We start from the raw sequence: 21827 nt of genomic DNA on the forward strand, positions 1-21827 counted from the left end.
AAAATAAAGGGCTAGAACAAACACAACCATTTTCATTTAAAAGTTTTAGGGTATGCTCACATATACAAGGAATTGGACTTTGTACTCTACAAAAATACAAAATTAAACATGTACGTGCAGCACCATGTCTAGTGTAACTCATGATATACTCAAATGAAATGCTATTTGACAGGTGAATAAATCTACTAATATCGGCGATGAAATTAGCTGATACCGATAGTCATTTGATATCCTAATATCGGCAAAAATGATCAACTGGCCCATTAATCCGTCAGGCTCTTCCAACTAGTGTTTACAAGCCAACATGAGACAGTAGAGCAATGGTGAGCAGTGCAAAAGTGCTACAAATAAACATCAAAATAAATGACATTATTATTTAGTGGTTGGGTTAATTCACATGAGGTAGATAGTTTTTTATAGGATTTACATTAAGGCAGTGTGCATAGATTGTTGTTCGACAAGAAGGATAACAATGACATGAATCAGTAAGTGACAATGCACCTCATTGTTGACTAGAGTTTCTTTTTGATCCATGAACTGATCAAAATCAACATTATAACATGCTACCTAGTGTACACCATGCACACTCCAGCACGTCCAACTATACACATTATAAACTATGAATTACAAGTAGGAGGGTAGCTGGTTTTTTAAGCTGACCAAACTATTTTTAAACACATTTACAGAACTTCCCCTTTCTCAAAGTTTCTCATGAATAAATGGGACTTAACGTTAAGAAAATCAAGTCTTTATTTCGATTTGTTTTCCCAAGTTGAACATTATATATATTAACATATATGCAAAGATATTATTAGATTTCAGCTGGTCATTCTGCCTTTCGATGAGAGCGAGCAGCGTGAAGATACTTCCTGGAAAGTTATGTAAGTGCAAAGAGGGAAGAAGTACAAGAAGAGGAGACAGAAGAAGAATCATTTTGGGGCAGAGACACCCAGCTGAGATCACTGCAGACCGCCGAGAGCAGAAGAAGAGTAGTAACGGAGGTAAACCACATAATTTACTTGAGTTTTATAAATATCTTTTTAAATTAAAAAAGGGAATCTGTCATTAGTGGTAAACATTTTTATTCCTTGACACATTTATAAAGCTATTGATACTCTTAATTGTCCAATCGGAGTCAAAGCTGATCATTTGCACTTCCTGAAATTGTTTCCTTTTTTGTAGATCCTTGCTTGTGTTGTACTTACTCTCTGATGTATGTCGCTTTGGATAAAAGCGTCTGCTAAGTGAATTGTAGAATTAAATGGGATTATGAAAATTCATTTCATAGATGTTTTGCGAGCATTAATATAGAACATCACCGTTACAGTTTTTTTAAAGGGCTTTAAAATAAATAATTTATGGGAAACCCACAAGCCCCAAGAAAAATGCAGCCTAATTCAGAAAATGGACTACATGGTTTGAGCATGTAATATCCTGTAATCAGATGTTTGATTAAACCATAGAAGAGTATCATCTGAGCTCCTGTGAGATACTTCTAGTTTGTGTTGATTTTGGCTGTAGACAAAGCGGTGCCTCTTATCTCTTTGCTGATTTGATCGTGTACATGTAAGCTTCAGTATGATGGTTTGTTTTGTCTTCTTGCTGATGCTCAAGGGCGACATCTACTGGATGAGAAAGTCACACATTCTTCATTTAACAGTACAATGTGTGATCATAGAGAATTATTGCTGTGGAAAATATGTTTTAAAACCAGCAGGTGGCACAGTGTGTCATTCTGTCTGACACCTACAGTACCTCCTGGCAGCTGTTTCAGACTTGGAAAATAATTTAATAGATAAAGCCAGTCTTCCTGCTTATGGTCCCTTTTGCTGTTCTTGGTTAAATTAAGTTGATAATATTCACTTCTTTTTTTCTCATAACCAGCTAAGAACTCTTCACAGAAGCTTCAACTGAAATAATTTAATGTTTCAAATGTTTGTGCCTCTTTAAAGGATCAAATCCTCCTTCAGACAGGCCGCCCGTCTTTATCATCGATAAGGATGTCTCCTCTTATTTGGGCTACTCTTCTTTTTTCTGCGTGGGGCATAAATGTGAACACAGGTATGCACATTTATGACACTGTTATTATGGAACTAAGATTAGAACAGAATAATTTGCTATGATTTACGATGTTATTGTCTGACATGCTTACATACACAAGGTTTAAGTTTTCTACCCAGAATCAAACAGTTCATTACTTGCATATGAGCAGGGGCACCTCCGAGGATTTTGGGCCCCATGAAATAATAATTGTATGTTACAAAATAAAAGTTATATTAATGAACTCATGGGCTCTCAGAATCATCCTAACTTTTCTTCTGCACACAGACTCCTGCATAGATAATGAGATGCATTATTTAATCATCTTTTGACTGATTAAAATATCTGATGAAAAGTTTACTTAACCAATCTTATAGAAAGAAATATATACTGATTGCATAGATGTGTTTGTTTGTCTGTGTTTATTGCTGCTGACCAACATTTTTTTAATCTATCAGGAGTGTGAACCTGTATTGATATTTTATTAAATAAACCTATTTTGTCAAACTAAACATTTCCTGTCCCTTTGTGTCTCTCACTATTTGCTTTAACAGGTACATCAGGAAACCAAAAACCACCCTGTGAAAAAGATGCCTATTGCGTCACACTCCGTCAAGAAGAAATAACAGCAGAGGCTGGACTCTGTGTTGTGATACCGTGTTCTTTCACCACTTCACCTACCTTTACATCCAAATATTATGTTTGGATGAAATGCAAACAATCTAAAGAAAACTGTGGGGTTTCAGACGTGATTTTCAGCACAACAGTTCCCAGCAAAGAAGTCCAGCCTGGGTTCAGAGATAGAGTGTCGCTGTTGGAGCCTGATGTGAGGAAGAAGAACTGCAGCATCATCATCAACGACCTCACTGAGTCAGACTCTGGATCGTATCAGTTCAGAGTTGAGGGTTCCACCTCTGCAAAGGCAATAGATGGATTTACATTTTCCAGTAAAACAAATGTGTCTGTAACAGGTATGAAAAGCTCAAATATAATAAATGTAGAGGAGATGTTTTCACCTCTATAGTTGTATTATATCTTTAATGATGTAATGTTTGTCACAGCAATTTATGAGCAACATGTAGAAAGTACTGAAGTCCCTGTTATAACTTCTACTTAGAGTCCAATCTCATTCTTTATAATTATCAGAGTATTCAAGACCAAGTATAAGTAAATTTGACTTTGAGGCTGCTCACCTGTGTTTACTCACAAAGCTCTCCTCCATCAGTTCTGACCCAGAAGCCCACAGTGATGATTCCTCCTCTGACAGAGGGGCTGCAGAGCACACTGAGCTGCACTGCTCCTGGTCTCTGCTCTGGATCTCCTCCTGAGATCACCTGGATGTGGAGAGGAGGAGGAGAGAATGAGTCCCACATCACAGGAAACATCACTGATTTCAAGACTGTTGCACAAAGACACAGCTCAGCTTTGAGCTTTACACCCTCTGCTAAGCACCATGGCACCAACATCACTTGTAAGGTGGGCTTCAAAAATAATATCACAACAAACAGGACAGTGACTCTCAATGTGACCTGTAAGTAACACAAACTTTACATTGATTCTCTCGTCATTTTTTCTTTGCAAAATGTTAAATATGCTCAAATAGCCTAGCTAAGAAGTCCTGAAACTCAGGATTTGAAACCTTGAGCTTTATCAAGCACATAGTGTAGTCTTTAACTTTTTAACTAATACGAAGTAAGGAGCTTCTTTTTTTTTTTTTTTTTTGTCCTGTTTGCCATTACCTTGTATCTTCACTATCAGAGGGCGTTTTAAATTATAATGTCTCTGTATTTGATTTCACTGCTTTTGATATGGGCTTCTCTTTTTTTCCCAGTCGAGCCATGTCTGGAATAAAACAGAACAGACAAAACTTTTTTTATTTTGAATTCTAATTATTTGTCTTCATTATTGTCTTGCAGATTTAAAGAAACCTGTCATTGTGGGGGAGACAACGGTTAAAGAGGGAGACTCTTTAAATCTGACCTGCACTGTTGACAGTTTCCCTCCCTCTGTTATCACATGGACTAAACTTGGCACAAACAAAAGCTTCAACAATCTCACTGGAATGGCAGCACTCATCATCCCTAACATGACAAAAGAAGGTTCTGGAAAGTACACGTGTTCTGCAACAAACCAAAACAAAACTGATTCTACACAGACTGAAGTAAATCTGGGACGTAAGTGATCTCCTTTTAAAGAGATGAGCGTGATCACATCAGCTTACTGTGTGTTCTCTGTGATATGAGATACTTCTTGTGTGTTTGCAGTGTCACCAAGGATCTTACAGAGCTCTGCATGTGTCGTTCAGTCAGATGTCCTGACCTGTGTGTGCATCAGTGAGGGGTTTCCTTTACCCATCATGAAATGGCCGCTGCTGGAAAACCACAACCAGTACTCTGTCACTACTAGCAAAACAAAGCACTCAGTCAACAGCAACATAACTGTATCTGTAAAAGATCACAACTACACCACTGTTGTGTGTGTCAGCATCAATGTCATTGGAGAAGTAAACAATCCGCTCAAAGTCATCACAAAAAATGTGACAAAACCGGAGGGTAAGTGGTGAGAAACCAAGTACCCTCTGCAAATTACTTATTAGAAATGTCAACGCCTATTTCTTAATGTTTTTTTGAAGCCCCAGTGCTTAAACTGTTTGATTTATCGAACATTTTCTTTTAGTTACAGAACATTTCAGCAAGCTGTCACAACTCATCACACAGCCTCAGGTCATCATTGCCTTTTTCATAGGCGTACTTCTTACAGCGACCATCTGCTGTTTGATCGGAACATGCCACAGGTACCCCTCGATGTTGGCTTCCCTTACACATACGTCCTTTTTAAACATCCATGCATTGATCTTAGCCATCTCTTGTTTTTATTTTTCAATTATATATTTTTGACATTTACATTTTGTGAATTCTGCATTATTTTTCTTACATCACGATCAGTCATAAATGACCACAGCGACGGTTTTGCATGCTTCATCCATTTTACAGAAAACCATACATACGGGACATCGAAGCTTCTGTGAGGAGATTTTAGTTTGTTATGATGAAACAGCCAAGATTCACATTGAGGGATACGTTTGACCATTTAAAAAAATAGGATGAGATAATTTTTGATAAAACACTAATAATAACGGTAACCCTAACATTAACACATCAGAATGTGTTCTTCCTTCATCTTAATAAGCGTTGTAAGGACTTGATCTAATTGATTCAACACAGTGGACATTTTTTTTCATCTTATTTCCACTGAAATCTTTTCCACTGTAGTTTAATGCAGCTGAACTTACAAATGATTTTTAATGAAACCCTGACAATAAGAATGTTGTCGCTCTGAACACAATACATAAAATGCTTTAAAATGTCAGTGGTGACAAGCAGCCCAGCAGCATATCTCTTTTTTTAAAGATGTAAAATATAACATACACCCAGCAGATAAACGACGAGAGCAAGTAACACACAGTATTTAGAAAAGATAAAAGAATAATGATAAAAGAATAATGGTTATTGCACAAAGGGACCATATTGCAGCAGGTTTAAAGTGCAGTAGTGTGAAGTGACACTGCTTAGCCTTTGTGTCATCTAAATAATCCACGTTATAGTTAAACAATAAATATGAATTAATAACTGGCTGGTTAGCAAGAAAAAAAACATTCAAAAGCTCATGAATCCTGGTCTGAAATATTTAAGATTACACTTATGGTCCTGATCTCTTTTTTCATTCAGAAGTCCTTGATTGTTTTTTGATTATATTTTATGCCTCAGGAAAAAACCCAGGAGATCTGGAAACATGGCTTTGGACAATCTGGAGATGATGAACACACACGCTGATTCACTGGTATTTACATAAATAAAAATTCTAATTATATTAATTCGTTTTTGGTGGAAAGAATCCCATTGCAGGTAGAACAGCTTTGAAATTGTTGAGATTAAATGTAAGGTGAAAATAAATTCTACTCAGCATACAATCCCAGAAGAGCATTTAAAAACAGCAACAGCTGACCAAAGTGCTGTACATGGAAACTCACACACACACATGCACACACCAAATACTTACAATAAAATGAACAATTAAGCAACAACATTATATGACATTAGACAGAAATAAAAGAAACCTGATTGAGACTCGAAAGCCAACATGTAAAAGTACGCTTAGAGGCGGAACTGAAAAGACTCCACAGAGGGGGCCGACCTGACTGAGGGAGGAAGGCTGTTCCACAACCGAGGGGCTTTGACTACAAAGACTCGGTCGCCTTGAAGTTAAAAATGTTTATTTGACTGAGAGATGTTGTGCATCAAGTAACATAAATGTTTCTCATGTCTCAGTCTTTAGTTGTATAAAGCCAATTCATAAGAAATGTTATCTCAAGACACTTAACAAAAAGAGCAGATGTAGACCATCCTCTTCTCTTAATTCACCTTGAGCACTAAGCAACATTTAGCAAAGTTACATTGGCAAGGACAAACTGCCTTTAAAAGAGGCAGAAACCTCGAGCAGAACCAGACTCATGTTGAACAGCCGTCTCCCCAAACTGTGTCAGTTCACAAATAAAACAGTTTCTCCTCTCTCTGACAGATGGATGCTGGTCAAGCATTGGGAAATGGTGGAGCTAACGGAGGAGCTGAAGGTGACGTTGAACCAAGAGAAGTGGAATATTCCGACATTAACATCTCCTTGTTGGAGAGGAGTCCCAGGAGAGCACAGGGCGTTCAAGCCGCCACAGAATCGGAGTATGCTGAAATTAAGAAAGACAAAACGGAGGAGAGACTGGCCAATGATGACCAGAATGAGGAAATATTGGAGGGCAATGAAAAAGAGGAGGCGATGATGGAGGAGGAGGGAAAAGATTGTGTCCCAGAAAAGGAGGAGGGGGACGATGTGGCATTGTATTCAAATTTGAAGGATGTAATGGGGGAGATATGAGGACTGTAGCCTCCTGGGGTCACTTGAAGATGCATGGTTTGCTTGGTTGATTAGTGAAGCATGACAAAACATATCAGATTTGACAGACAGATGTAAGTGTGTGGTTTGTTTTGAACATAAGAAAAAAAACATTGTCTTAAGGGGGGAATTGGGACAAAGACGAAGCTAGATGTGAGCCGCTACAAAGACATGTTTGATACTTATGAGTCCAGATTGGTCAGGCTCTGACTCGATTGAGAGCAGTAAAATAATCGTAGTGACACCACACACCTGGATGACAAGATTCAGGTGTCACAGGAATCACACCCGATTGTTGGGGGGGGGATTGGGCCACAGTCGTCTTGTGTGTGGCCAGCTTAACTTGAAGATTTTTTTTCAATTTTGTTTTGTTTTGTTTGGCTTTTTAGAATATTTTTTGAGTAAACAAGCTTTGATGTCTCACACAGTATTTTACATATCCGATTGTCTTTATGAGCCTGTTAAACTTTCAATGTTCACATTGATATTATCATTTTAATTTCTTAAATAATTGCAGCTGAATTTCTTAAGTATTTTTTTTATTGCCTAAGACATTGTTTGTGTAGAGACTTTTTTAGTGACTTGCTTATGATGATGTGGTTGGTCTATGTTTTATTTGTTGTCCTGTTTGAAAGGTTTTTGTATATTCTGCTTTCTGCAAAGTTTGTTGGGCACTTTTTAATATTTGTTAAGGAAATAACCTTACTTAAAAATATTATCAAAACATTGAAGTTTTTGTTGCAATTTTTTCAGGATGACCATATTACTGCTATAATATAAGTAATAGATTACTTTGTTTAATATTTATTGAGCTGGGAGTTTCTTCTGCAGGGAAATACTTTGTCATTTTATACAGAGAAACTTTCTCAGTCTCTTTTCTTGTTCATGCACAAAACTACTAAAAGTCTCCTGAAGTGTACAGGGTGACCTGCATGTGTAAACGCAAACAGCTGAATTTTTCACTCAGACATTTTCCAGAGTTTGTCCTTCCAGCCCCTCTGTTGTCCTGCAGCGTATATAATTCGGAGAATTCACCACGAGCGAGTTGGGAGGGGGTGGCGAAATTCTGACAGGGATAGTCTCCCGCTTTTTGGAGCATGTGTGAACGACCAGATCAGGACAGATTCAGGGACAGTCCTGCTGAAATTCTCTTGACTTTTCATAAGTGCATATGTGAAACAGCTTCTGACACAGCAGTGTGTGCTCAACACAATGACTGACATAACGGCAGAGGTGTAAAGAGTACTAATATATTCTACTCAAGTAAAAGTTCTGTTACTTTAATGAAATTTTACATAAGTACAAATAAAAGTACCAGTTTAAAATTTTACTCAAGTAAAAGTAAAAAGTAACTCGTTTAGTAAAAGTTACTTAGTTTTTTTTTTTTTACAACGCGTAGACAAGAAAAAGGACGAGAGGATATTAATCTCAAAGTTTTTTTTAATTAAAGGCAAATCTTTTCAGATAAACATTTTCTTTCCTACCCCATTGACAAAAACAAAATATAATAAATAATCAAGGATTATATGTTCAAGTAATCAGCTGTTTTATGAAGGGAAATGTTTAAACTATTTAAGAAAATACTAAAGGGGTCTTTGTCTCAATCATAAACAGTGTAGAGTATTTTAGTTTTGTTATTCTTGGTCTCAACTGCAGCCTCAAAGGCTGATGTAGCTGCAACTAAACCTGAGATGAAAGATAATCCATTTATTGTTTTACAAATGAGCCTTTATGAGATTATATTAGATGTTTTAGACACTGTTTGCTTACCTATTAGCTACTGAAGCTTCTAACTGAGTCTGTTTGGTTTGAAGTATTTATTTTCACACATCTGAGATGTGTTAAGTTGCAGCAGTTTACAACACCCAACTTCCTCATACGTCTGCTGCTTCAAAATAAAAGCACATCACAGAGATGGTAATAACGGACTTTTATTGTGAAAAACTTTCCGGAACTGAATGTGTTTATCAATCGGAGCTTTCGCGGCGATTGTAGTCGCGAACGCTGTAGTGAGAAAAAGCATCCTCAGCCACTTCTTTGCCAAAGAGTAAGAACCACAGCCAACTTATTTAAATCATCTTGGACTTAAGACATTAGTTTATAAACACCTTCAGCAGGTAGACCCGCTGTAGTGGAGGTGCTTATCCGTGCTGCACTATACTGAAGTGGCACCGAGCCAAGAAAAGGGTCTCTCTCTCTGTGTGTGTGTGTGTGTGTGTGTGTGTGTGTGTGTGTGTGTGTGTGTGTGTGTGTGTGTGTGTGTGTGTGTGTGTGTGTGTGTCTGTCGTCTCCCCGGTGCCATGAAGGAAAATCATTCATAGCAGGACTATTTTTTTTACTCAGTAACGGATGTGATTTAAAATGTAGCAAATTACAATACTTAACAGAAAACCTACTTAAGTAAAAGTAAAAGTACAGATTTTAAAAAGTAGTAAGCACACTAAAAAAAAACTACTCAATTACAGTAACGCGAGTAAATGTAATTCGTTACTTCTACACCTCTGCATAACGGCAGTGTAATAAATGAAGTCGCTAGCTGAGCAGTGCAACAGGAAGGTATCGGAGACTGAAGAAGTCATCTATTCCCTACAAGCAAACATGTATGAATCCTCAACGGAAAAACAAACAGTCAAACAAGGAAGTGCTTTCTCAGAGGCCGACACTAAAATGGTGAAACAGTAAAAATGCAAATACTGCAAGTACTTTTTAATCATGACAGTATTAAATACACTCAGCTGTGATAAAAGGCACATGAATATAAGAGGGCAATCAGAAGTCAAGTGGCACTACAAAATATTTGACAGCAGTATAAACTTCATAGTGTGTTATATATTGTATAAAGAGGAATGGAAATGTCCATGTTGGACCAGAATAAATAAAAACTTCAAACTTACCAACAACAAACACAATGTTACGGTTCGGTGTGTTAAACAAGGGAGGTGGACCCAAGTGCGGAAACCAAAATTATTTAATTAAACAAAAAAGGCCAAAGGCAACGAAAACTTACTTACAAAAGTTCAACAAAAAACACAGAGATCAAAACCAGGGCACCACAGAGGAGCACGAGCAAAAAACGGACACACCAACAAACGACATCCAAACTACATACAACAATGAACTGACACGGAAGGGAAGAAACACAGAGACTAAATACACAGGGGAATCAGACACAGGTGAGACTAACAAGACACAGGTGAGGACAACAGAGGCAGGAAAACAAGAAAGACTGAGGACACACAGAACTCAAGACTGATGAAAACAGACTAGAACATAAAGAAACACTGAAAATACAAAACTAAATACTATCAAATCATGACACACAATGACATAAAAGACAAGACAACATTGGCTGGTTGACAGGTTACTCAACTACCAAACTTCCTCTTTCCAAATATTTTGCATCTGTAAGTCATGGTTTGGTACGAACAACAATCACAAAATATTCTCCTCAATGAATTCTTCTTCCAGAAAGGATATATGATTCACTGCAGTGCTTGATACTGCGAGGAATGCAACTGTGGTAGTTTTTAAAGAAATGCAACAATACTCTGCATGACGGTTTTTGCACAAAGAAGGAAAAAGGAAGAAAAGTGATGAGAGGAAGAGTCTGTTAAGAGCCGAGTGACTCTGCAGACAGTGGAGAGAGAAGAGGAGGAAACAGACAAACAGGTACCACGCATCACTTACATTATTTAAAGAACAAGTTTGACTTATAGCTGGAAATGGTTGCCGTTTTGATTTTCTTAGGTGGTACAAAAAAAGGTCCAGGTTGGTCAAAAAAATAGCTTTTGCTGAGAATAAAAGGTGTAGTAGGTGTAGTAGGTGTAGCGTGCTTCACTAATGGGGTTTAGTTTGAAAATTAGATTGTTAAATATGTCTGAGGTTCTGTTTGTCACAGTGAGGGACCAGTACTCCAGTGGGCACAGAGCAGGATATGTGCCCTTGAACATTGCAGAGATGATAGAAATGTATCACATCAAAGAAGCTGTTCAGATGTTTTAAACTATTTATAATCTGTATTAATTTATGTCGACTAGATTTCACAAAGTTCTCCACGTTAAAGTAACAGAATAGCTGCACCCGTGAGAAATTGGTGGCCAAAGTTTAAAAACCAAGCAACTATGGAGTAACCAAATGTGCAACATCCTGTTTAAGAACTGTGTACTAAACTGTGGAACAACTAAGTATCAGTTTCACCTGCTGAATTTCCTTCAAGTTTCACTGTAGCTTTAGTTTGAAGCTTGTCCTGCGGAGGAAAATCATCAATTAGCATTTTTGTTTTCATCAAGATCGCCTTTCTGTTCGGTCTGAGGTGCTTCCACTTGAATAATATTTGTTCTTTCAATTTCGATTTGACATCTTTATTTATTCATCCAATAAAGTAGTTCTTAGTTTAATCTTTATGTAAGGGCTCGTCTTAATTTCTGAATGAAAAGATGGACAAAGGACCTGATTATTGCAAAGATCAGAGAGACTTATTGTGCAGAGTTTTGACTGAGTTTTCTTCTTGAGCCCAAACTGGAGCCTCTGGGGAAAGTGGTAGGCAAATGTTTTCACATGAAGCATAATGAAAATGTAACTTCCTGTATTAATGTCTGTGCTGCCAGCAACGAGGCTTTGTCCTGTCCAGTTCAGTTACTACCAAACTTCCTGTTTGTGTGTTTTAAAGTTCTTCAAAGGGAGTTTGGAGATCGTCTGTCTCAATCAACAAAATAAGATGCTTCTCCTCATCTGGCTGATTCTGCTCTTCACTGTGGAAAGAAACAATGCTAAAGGTACAGAATGAAACTTGAATGCCGTCTTGTTTGTGCTACTTTTTATTTTCTTACACAGCTGAAGAATCTTTTACCTTTTGAAAGCTCAGCTAATTAAAGTAATATATTTCTTGCTCATGAATGGCATGACTTGCAAAACTTAAAATGTTTGATATATTGAACGTTTTGAATTAATTTATAATTGAATGATATGTGATAATTTTACATGATAATTTTACAGTCTGTGGTTGTATTGAAAGAGGAACCATGACTGGCTAAACTCATATCAACCTCATGCATCATGAAACAGTTGATAAAACCATGCGTCAAACAGCCTTGTTTGACCTCACAGGGTTCAGCAGTATTTCCGTACATGTTGTCAGTCTTTGTCAGTACTAGAAGTCTTAATGTGTAACCAATGTCTATACATCTTACGTTTTTGAATCTCCCTTTTCATCTGTTTTTATTTTTTAGTTGCATCTCCCAAGACCGAAGACATAACAGCAGAGGCCGGACTCTGTGTTGTCATACCCTGTTATTGGTCTGCTGATCAAGGCTTTGCTTTGGAAAGTGCAGTTTGGTACAAATGTGAACAGAACTGCAATGATTCTGACATAATACTCCGCTTGAACAAAAGCACTGACCCAAAGACTCAGTCTAAGTTGGTGGGGCGAGTGTCACTTCTAGTGCCTGATCTGAGTCGGAGGAACTGCAGCATCGTCATCAATGACCTCAACAAGTCAGACTCTGGATCGTATGAACTCAGAGCCCTGAACAAAGCAAACAACAGATTAACTTCTCACAGAGCAAATATCACTGTCAAAGGTAGGAAGAACTATACGTCAAATGCTCTACGTTCACTGAGGATTTTTCTCTCAATTGTTGTAGTTAAAATAGTGTTTGGCTTCTATCAGCTTCTATTGGAGTGGAAACATCGACAACACTAAAAAGCAGGAAAGCTAATTTTAGTGTCCCTACAAGGCAGTTTGTTCTACAGATAGCAAATGCATCAAACACCAACACAGTGAAAAATCCATATCACCTACACTGTCAAATCAAGTCACCCAAGAAAGAGGAAGACAAAAAAGGCAAAATACCGGAGATGGTTCTACATTAAGGGAGACCCAACCTCTAAAGAAGAGTCCTTGTCTGCTTTATACAGCTGCTTAAGATCTTATTGAAGTCTTTCTTTACCTCTACCACACCTATGTTTTTTCCTTTTGATATGAATATGAATATGAATATGAAGTCAGCAGTAACCGTCATGTCACTCTTCATATCTGCATGTATACATACTCACTCTAAGTTTTATTCCTCTGTGTATTTGCTCCCACTGTTCTATAGATCTGAGTCAGAAGCCCACTTTGAACATTCCTCTTCTGACAGAGGGAAATCAAAGCACGCTGACCTGCACTGCTCCTGGTCTCTGCTCTGGATCTGCTCCTACGTTTTCCTGGGCTTGGAGGACACCAGGAAAGAATGGCAATCCCATCAGAAATAGCACAGCTCAAAATGGACAAAGCTCGACTTTCACCTTTAACCCCTCGGCCATGCACCATGGCGGGGAGGTCACCTGCAAAGTCAGCTTCAGAAACGAGGCAACTACGGAGAACACTGTGATTTTGAATGTGACCTGTGAGTAAAAAAACTAAATATGGTACCATATAACATCACCTTTACTTTGAAAAATGTGAAAAAAAGATGCTCTACTGTACAGCTTTCTGCAGGTGTTCTGAAACTTGAGCCTATAACCTTAGATGATTCTTTGGGCCATTTATCATCTGGATACAGCTTCCCAACATGTTTTTGCTTACATTCTTAGAGGTATTTTATACTTCTTGTTTTATAACCATTGCCTGGATGAAGCCCAAAACCGAACCGTAGGTCGGAGGTTCGATCCCCAGCTCCTGCATTCACATGTCTGATGTGTCCTTGGGCAAGACATTTAACCCCAAGTTGCTCCCGCTGCTTCGTCAGCAGCGTATGAATGGGATTAGTTACATCTGATGGTCACTTTACATAGCAGCCTCTGCCATCAGTGGATAGGTGTGACCTGCGGTGTAAAATCACTTTGAATTGTCAGAAGACTAGAAAAGCACTATACAAGCTCAAGTCCATTTACCATTATTCTGGAAAACACCTGAAGTACAGAGGATGTGTCACACTGATCTGGCTTCTCATTCAGACACATATGGTATCCTGTTGTGTCTCGTACCAATGAACAACCTCAAAGTCACACATGTATGTGTAAAGTGGAGTAGACTAAACCCTTGTCACCAGAAAGTGTTGAATATATTTTTTAAATAGATGATTGATCTCGGGGATTGAGGCCTTATGAGAAGTTTAGTCTCATATTGAACATCTTCAGGCTACAAAAAGAGTTGTGTAATATATTCTAAAAGTCCGTCCAAATTTTGTCTCCCAGATGTCAAGGAACCAGAAATCACTGGAAAGACAACAGTAACGAAGGGCGACACTTTGGATCTGACCTGCCGTGTTGACAGCTTCCCTCCCTCTGTCATCACATGGACTAAACACGGATCAGAAAAACCCCTGAGTAACTCTTACAATGGATCAGCCCCTCTAGTTATCTTTGATGTGAATTCAAATCATTCAGGACTGTACACCTGTGCGGCAAAACATCTCCTCAACAGCGTGAACATTACCGTGATGAGTAAGTTCACAGTGTGATGGGTTTTATACAGAAAATGCGTCGTTCAGGAACTGAAACTTGATATTCTATTAATTGAAACGAGAGAACAACCTTTTATTAACGTCCTTAAAATAATGCGTGGTAACTTTCTCAATACTGACTTTGTACAATGAAATGTGAAAGTTTAAAAATTTTAATAGCATGTCTTGGTGGGTTAACTCGCATACGACATACGATATCTTTTTCTATGTGACTACCAAAATTCTGTTTCCTTCATCTCTCAGGTCTGCTGTCAGTTTGTAGGCCTCCCACTGAAGCCTAATGTTCAGACATTAAAAACTGCATTATTATCAAAGTAGAAGTTAGTTTAATTTAAATTGAATTGGTTCTCTTTTTTTATACATATGAGTGGCTCTAAAATAACTAGAAAGACACTTGGACGGAAAGTCATACTTTGAATCTAACCTGCAGTCTTGGAAATATTATTATTGTGTTCTACCCACTCCCCTTCAGCTTGATTGATATTTTTTTTTTTATGTTGCGATTCTGCTTTTTTTTTTGCAGTGCGTCCAAAGATCCTGAACAGCTCTGGATGCATAAATGACTTAAAGCTTCTGACCTGTTCGTGCATCAGCAGAGCGGACCCCTTACCCAGTATCCAATGGCCGCTGTTGGTGAACCACACAGCGTTTACTGTCATTACCACCACATCCAACCACACGGTCAACAGCACCTTCATCCTAGCAGTAAACAACCAAAGTAACGCTGTTGTCGAGTGTGTCAGCAGCAATGAAAATGGAGATGTAAAACAAAAACTCATCATAAATAAAGAAGAACCAAAAGATGAAGGTGACAGATCACCTTTTGAATGTTCTTTTCTCAAATCTGCCTTCTTTTCACAGCCCTTAATCAAAATGTTGAGAAAAATGCATGGAAAGTAAATGTGCTGTCATAGACTGATGTTTTCTAACAGACTTTTCTATTGATTCCAGGTGAAGACATTATGAAACTGCTCCGAGTTGTTACACGGCTAGATATTCTCATTGCCTTTTTGATTGGTGCTCTCCTGTCTTCAATCATTTGCTGTTCGGTGCGAAAATGCCACAGGTACACTAAGAAGTGCTTGTTCTTGTTTTATTTCCTTATTTTACTCTCTTGTTTATCTCCATGTCCAGGCTTTCTGCACACATATTGTTATTTCATGAAGGATGCTTCTAAGAACGTCCGAAATTATACATCCTGCTTTTGAAAATGATTAGCAGTAATGTAAATATGTTTAAGAATTGGTGTTAGTGGTTCAAACCATGCTAGAATTCTGAAAGGACCCTTTAAAGTCTATTTCAATTTGACTTTAATCATCTGTGGAGTGTTATTTGGATGTAAATGTTTGTCTTTTTAAAAAAAATTCTCAGGAAAAAACACAGGACCCATGGATATCTGGCTGAGACTCTGGAGATGGTGACAAGTCAAGAAGATCCACTGGTAATCATTTTCTACCGCAGATGTTATTACACATCAGTTAAAAGGTTAAAGCCCTTACATCTAGGAATTGCAACTTTTGTGACACCTAGTGGTAAAACTGGAAAATTGCATCAAAATTAATCAAAGTACAGGATACTTCTAAAAGCAAAACGTATTTGTTTTTCAATAAGTGGAGTGAAGCTGTGGAACAGTCATGAAGCTGTTTAAAAATGGTTTTAAATATGTGAGGTACAGGGATGATCACCAGGTACTTACAGGGATTAGTGTTTGCATATTTATTTATTCATAAATTAGTTTTTTTTTCTTTTTCCTTCGGTCTTCTTTCCTCTTCTTTATTCTTTTGCTTCTCTAAATAGGAATGTGTTCACATATATATGTATGTATGTTGTTTCTTGTGAATGTATGTGTATGTATACACTTTATATACATATGAATTAGGTACAACCATATATTGTAAACATTAGATTTTAAACATATTTTTTTTAATACTAAGATTAATATATAATGTATGAATTCAAGGAGAAGGGGTGGGATTAAATTCCTTTTCGGACGTGTAAATTGATAGGGGAAGTATTTGAGAGCTTCTTTTGTATGATGTCGTTCATTGTTTGTACATATTACTTTGTTTCCCCTTTTTTTCTGTCTCCTTTTTTTCAAATTTTATTTTCTTCTCTCTATTTTTATAGTTTTATTTTACATGTCCGATATAAACTTCAAACAGACAAACAAAGCTGAGTGAGCCCTTTGAGTTGATTTCGATATTTAATCTTCTGCCAATTGTTGCTGTTGTTGTACCTGATAAATGACTCTTACCATTTCTGTGTTGTACCTGACAGATAGACGCTGGTCAAGCAGTGGAAAATGCTCAGGCCATCGAGCAAGAGGCACCTGAAGGAGGTGACGGTGTGGCAGCAGGGAAATCCGATGTGGATTATTCCAACCTGGATTTCTCCTGGGTCAAAAGAAAGAATCTTGCAGAGAAAGGAATGGCACAGGAAACAGAGACAGAGTACGCTGAAATTAAAAAAGGAGAGACGGAGGAAAGGCTAGATGGAGAAGGCAAAGAGGAGATGGCAGGAGAGGATGAGGAGACAAAGGAGTTTGTGGCAGATGGCGGGGAAGGTGAGGATCTGTATTCCAATGTGGAGGACATAATGGGTCAGGAAAAAGAAGGTGCTGCTTAGGTGTTGAGGATGACTTCTGCAAGGGGTTCTGATATGATGGCTTCATTCTTTGTATTTGTCCTGCTTTGGCTACAGCACAGAGATTTTTTTCACCTGGAGAAAAGTCTATTTTTCCAATAGCACTGTTTCCACAATAGTATAAAACACGTAGTCCATACATTTGTATCTTCAGGTACCTTTTATGAAAAATCCAAACCCTAAAGTACAGGAAAAGGTAAAAAGCTGATATGGAAATCATTCAAGGACAAATTCTCACACTGTCTCAATTTCATATTGCATAATTATTATTTTGTATGCAAACCTGTATTGTTGGTTTTGACAGTGAATCATTGTATACTGTTTAATGTTGCATTGTCTGTTGTATATAACAGCTGAAGCTTTTTTTTAAATTATTTTCTTGTGGTATTTCTATATGGTATGGGCAATTTAAAGGAGCGATATGTTACTCTGACACATAGTGTTTAAAATGGGTACTGCAGTCCAAATTCATAACATTGGAGAGAGCTGTCTCCCCCCGCCCTCTCCTCTCTAGAGTCCATGCTAACGCGCATTGACATTTCACGGTCATGGAAGCTTCAGTGTTTAGCCAGCTCTGCATTGGTCTAAAAATCTTTCTGCGTTCTAACCTCTCTCCATTTTTTAAAAGCGTCTCCAATATTGATCCTAATTTGAGCACGTTCCTACTCGTGGAGCTTATTAGAAACATGCAGAGGCTTTTTAGGCCAGGTAGAATCAGTTTTATCTCCACCAGTTTGCTTGCCCACATCCAACACTGTAACACCTGTTTGCTTGCCTGGCAAACCTAGGGGAGTCCAAAACGGCCATGTGGGGGTGCCTTAAAACTGCCTACCATCTCTGGAAGGAACAAAAACAAACCATTCTGCACCAGAATCGAATTTTAGGAGGAGGCGGACATACTGGCTGCTGCACTGTTGTCAGATAACCCAGAACTAAAGCTCACTATTTCATCTCTGCACTCTTCTCTAAATATTTGTATTTTGTGAACATAACCCGCCTTTTTCCTCCAGCTCATTGAACCCAGGTGTTAGAGTTACTATTGCATTACCATTGCAGTGGAACTGTGCACCTTTGACAGATGTACTATCACAGTTACAGGGCCAACACATACAGCTGTTTTTCAATTATAAGTATATCTCTAAATTCAAGTCTAAGTACTTAGTACTTGGGTTGAGCTCACACACAGTATATTGAACCTACAACAATGTTCCCCGCTATGAGGCCGGAAATCGTTTGGGGGATGTTAGCCAAAAATAACATTTGAGGTTAGAGATGTTTTGAATACTAACTTCCTCTTTAAACAGATACAAGAAAAAAAAGCTGCAGCTTTACTCATACAGTAGGTTTCTCACCTTCCCCTTTTCTCTTTTTAAATAACTTTGTTCCTCTTTATTGTCAATGCCTCTTTTAAGTCTTTATAAGAAACTGCATTTTTTGTAACAACTTTGATAGTTAAAGAAAAGAAAATGAAACTCTCATATTGCAGAATGTGCTGTTTGTATGATAAAATCAATGGAGAGAGAAAAAAAATCATTGCATTTCTTGTGTGTTAACAATATAAATCAAGGAACACGTATTGATGCTTATATTACGATTGTTGTATCCATTTCAAAACATCTGGGCTTTTTCAGATCAATAAGAACAACTTTATGAGGATGTGGGTGTAGTTGTATAACTTATTGTTGGATGGTACATGAGGGGCTGATATTCTTGAGCAAGGGTTTGACATGTTGTGGAACAAAGGTCCAGGATGGTATTGAAAAATAATATGTAATGCACCTTGTCTTTTTAGTAGGGCAGGGCAACGATTAAAAGTTTTAATCGCGTTAATCGCATGAGTTCCTGTGATTAATCGTGATTAATCGCATTGTTATAAGCAAAATCCAATAATGAATTCAAAAGTAGTGTATAGCGCACTTTTATTGTAAATGTACTTCTCAACTTAAACAATGTAATCAAAGCAAATAAATACAAAACTAAAGCTTATTGCATTCGTTGCAGTCTGGACGCAGAGTGGTGTGGGTCTCCTCTCTGCTCTCTGACTGCAGCTGGGTCTGCTGCGCGAGGCTACACTGACAGCCTGTGAGTGGTTTTGGAAGGGTGATGGGCTCACGGCAGCACCCGCTGCTCGTTGATGACAGTAACTGCAGAGCAATACGTGCTTTCACGTCAGTTTCTTACACCAAAAAAGTCTCCAATAACACCAGAAAAAGTCGCTAGATTTGTCGCTAGTAGCTGTTGACAAGTTGGCAACACTGTTTTTCCTCTTTCCCGTGAGCACCGCAGCAGACATGCGCAGCAGTAAGCAACATACGAGGCTCGCTCACGATGGAATTTTACTAAATAAAAGCCAGTGAGCAACAGACTTTTACAATAAGAAAAAAAATAATAAAAACTGCGTTAATGCGAGATAAAATGATTGTCGGCGATAATTAATTAAAGAGTTAACGCGAAAATAACGCGTTAACGTGCCCAGCCCTACTTTTTAGATATCAGGGGATCAAATGTTAAATCCTTGACCTTTTGGACAATGAGGAAAAAGAGGAATCTGTTTTGCAAATAAATCTGTTTTTAAGTTATTTCTTGCCAAAATAGTGATGTCGGTCAAAATGTTATACTCATACTTTTGCTTTATTGATATGATGATAAGTGCTGCAATAATCAAATAAATTTAAAGAAATGATAATGCTTTATGTGTATTTGTTGTTCTTGTAAACATGCTGTATGAGTAGGCTTATGCATGAACACAAGCAGTACACAATATGCATGTATGTGCTGAAAGTGAATGTGGATTAAGGCTAAGCTAACAGGATTACAATGTTCCACTGGCGGAGCAGACACTTTAAATAGATCAAGCTGACTCTGTCGGTGCTTCAGGACTGCAGAAGAATCAGCATTTGAAAACTGAGAAGTATTTTAACCACATTGCTGCGTCTTCCCCAGATCTGTAGGTGAGTGTGTGCAATATTATGTTTGTAAAAAATAAACTATAGTTAAAAAGATAATATTGATTGGTTTGGAGCTTGTAAACTGCAGGGAAATAACCAATCAAATTTAAACTTACAGCTATGTATTTATAAAGTTAAGTTTCAGATTTTTCTAAAGGGGTTAGCTTGTTAGATAGTTCTATTAGGGACCATTAGGTTTGATGTAAACACGATGTGTACGAGTGCTGAGTAAGCAGGTTTCCTCCCACGCCGAAAGATTTATTTACTTCCAGGTTTCTCGTAGGAGGGTGTTAAATGATCATGTTTGCAAAGCTGCAATTTCCATTTATTTTTATTGATGTTTTGTTGTTTGTAGTCATTTGGCACACTTGCTAGAATGATTATTTTGTTGATTCGATCAGCAAGATTATGTGAACTACATTTGATAATTAAAAGCAACGCAAAACCTCAAATGACTTACAGGGACGTTTTTTTGTCTTTATGCAGAAATGGCTGAGGTTTTCAAAGGCCTGAACCTTCTTGATACCCTCAAAGAGTCCATAGACAATAATAAGTTATCAGATGTCAAGGATGCAGTGGAAGATCTCCTGATCAGTCGAATCAACTTAGCTGTGCTGGGGGACCGTGAGGATGGAAAAGCCACTTTCATAAACTCCCTCAGCGGCCTCAGTCCTGGGGATGAAGGAGCAGCTCCATCTCCATCCCCTGTCGCCCCGGAGGAATTGGCAAGCTACCCGAACCCTAAGCACCCTGATTTCCGTCTGTGGGATCTACCAGCTGTCCCTTCAACCTCTCCATTTGAACCTGAGGGATACATGGAAAGAGTAAAGTTCCTCCGTTACAATGCCGTCTTCATGACATTCACAAAGACGCCCCAACCTAACTCTGTGAAGGTGTTCCTGGAGGCCCGTTCACTACAGCGACAAACTGTGTATTTTATTCTCCTAGCTACAGAGAAAGACACAGAAAAAAGCTTAGAAGAAAACAGAAAAGCCGGTGTGGAGGTGCTGAAATCACAAGGTGTTGCTCAGCCTAAAGTCTACAGGGTAAGACCCTCTACCTTGGAGAAGTTCGACTTCCCTGGCCTGTTGGAGGACATGGGACGAGAACTCCCAGAAATCCGAGCCCACGCCCTTCTCTTGGCTCTCCCAACGCTAACCTCCACATTGGTCACTCAGAAAAAGGATGCATTCAAAGCACTTGTATGGGCAGCTGCATCGCTTTCTGGTGGGGTGTCAGCTATTCCTGTTCCCTTTGTGGCCTCCATGGTGGACTCAAGTGTAGCAATGCGGATTCTAACAAAAGCACAATTATCTCTGTGTCTGGACAATGAATCGGTCGAGCGCCTGGCCCGACAGCGAGGTATCGAACCCACACGACTTAAGGGGCTGCGGACTTGTGAACTGTCAGTGGAGGTCACAAAAGGTGAAGTGAAAAGGCGTCTAGCAGCGGCAGAAAAGGACTTGGCCACAGTTTCTTCAAAGTTTGTGGAGATGGCAATGCCGAGACATGCCCGTTCTGTCAGCCGCTCCTTTGCTGCCATGCTGCAGGCCCTAAATGGCGCAATTGATGAAATGGCGACTGATGCTGACAAGATAGTGTCTGCTGCGGCTTTTGGGGAGGAGAAGTAAATTGAACTTTTTTTTCACTGTTTCCTGTTTATGCACAGTTCATCTTTACTTTAATGTTTTGGGTAATACAAAGTGCAACAATACAAAACAATCGTTTGTCAAGTGTTTTCTCTTTTAATGTGTGAAAGGATGTGGTTAAACCTGTGTAAGCTTGCATTCTGCAAAATATATAT

At 38.4% G+C, this 21827-nt stretch overlaps 2 protein-coding genes across 3 annotated transcripts; both read left to right on the forward strand.

Annotated features, from left to right (window-relative positions):
* Positions 1-889: 889 nt before the first annotated feature.
* LOC132983177 (uncharacterized) lies at positions 890-19768 on the forward strand. The gene is made up of 17 exons (XM_061049409.1): positions 890-1001; positions 1953-2061; positions 2595-3011; positions 3266-3571; positions 3957-4214; positions 4305-4592; positions 4717-4834; positions 5808-5880; positions 6619-6963; positions 11564-11759; positions 12213-12563; positions 13083-13373; positions 14164-14412; positions 14956-15240; positions 15384-15498; positions 15804-15873; positions 16710-19768. The coding sequence occupies exons 2-17, from the start codon at positions 2001-2003 to the stop codon at positions 17055-17057; spliced, it is 3771 nt and encodes a 1256-aa protein (XP_060905392.1). The 5' UTR covers positions 890-1001; positions 1953-2000; the 3' UTR covers positions 17058-19768.
* Positions 19769-19876: 108 nt separating this feature from the next.
* irgq2 (immunity-related GTPase family, q2) lies at positions 19877-21745 on the forward strand. Of its 2 annotated transcripts, none has more exons than XM_061050068.1 (2): positions 19877-20026; positions 20510-21745. In XM_061050068.1, exon 2 carries the CDS (start codon positions 20512-20514, stop codon positions 21652-21654), a length of 1143 nt encoding a protein of 380 aa, XP_060906051.1. In that variant the 5' UTR covers positions 19877-20026; positions 20510-20511; the 3' UTR covers positions 21655-21745. The 2 variants fall into 2 exon arrangements, with proteins under 2 accessions (XP_060906051.1, XP_060906052.1); XM_061050069.1 differs by having other exon boundaries at positions 19877-20022.
* Positions 21746-21827: the final 82 nt, after the last annotated feature.

The sequence above is a fragment of the Labrus mixtus genome, chromosome 11, assembly GCF_963584025.1.
Source record: "Labrus mixtus chromosome 11, fLabMix1.1, whole genome shotgun sequence".
NCBI lineage: Eukaryota > Metazoa > Chordata > Actinopteri > Labriformes > Labridae > Labrus > Labrus mixtus.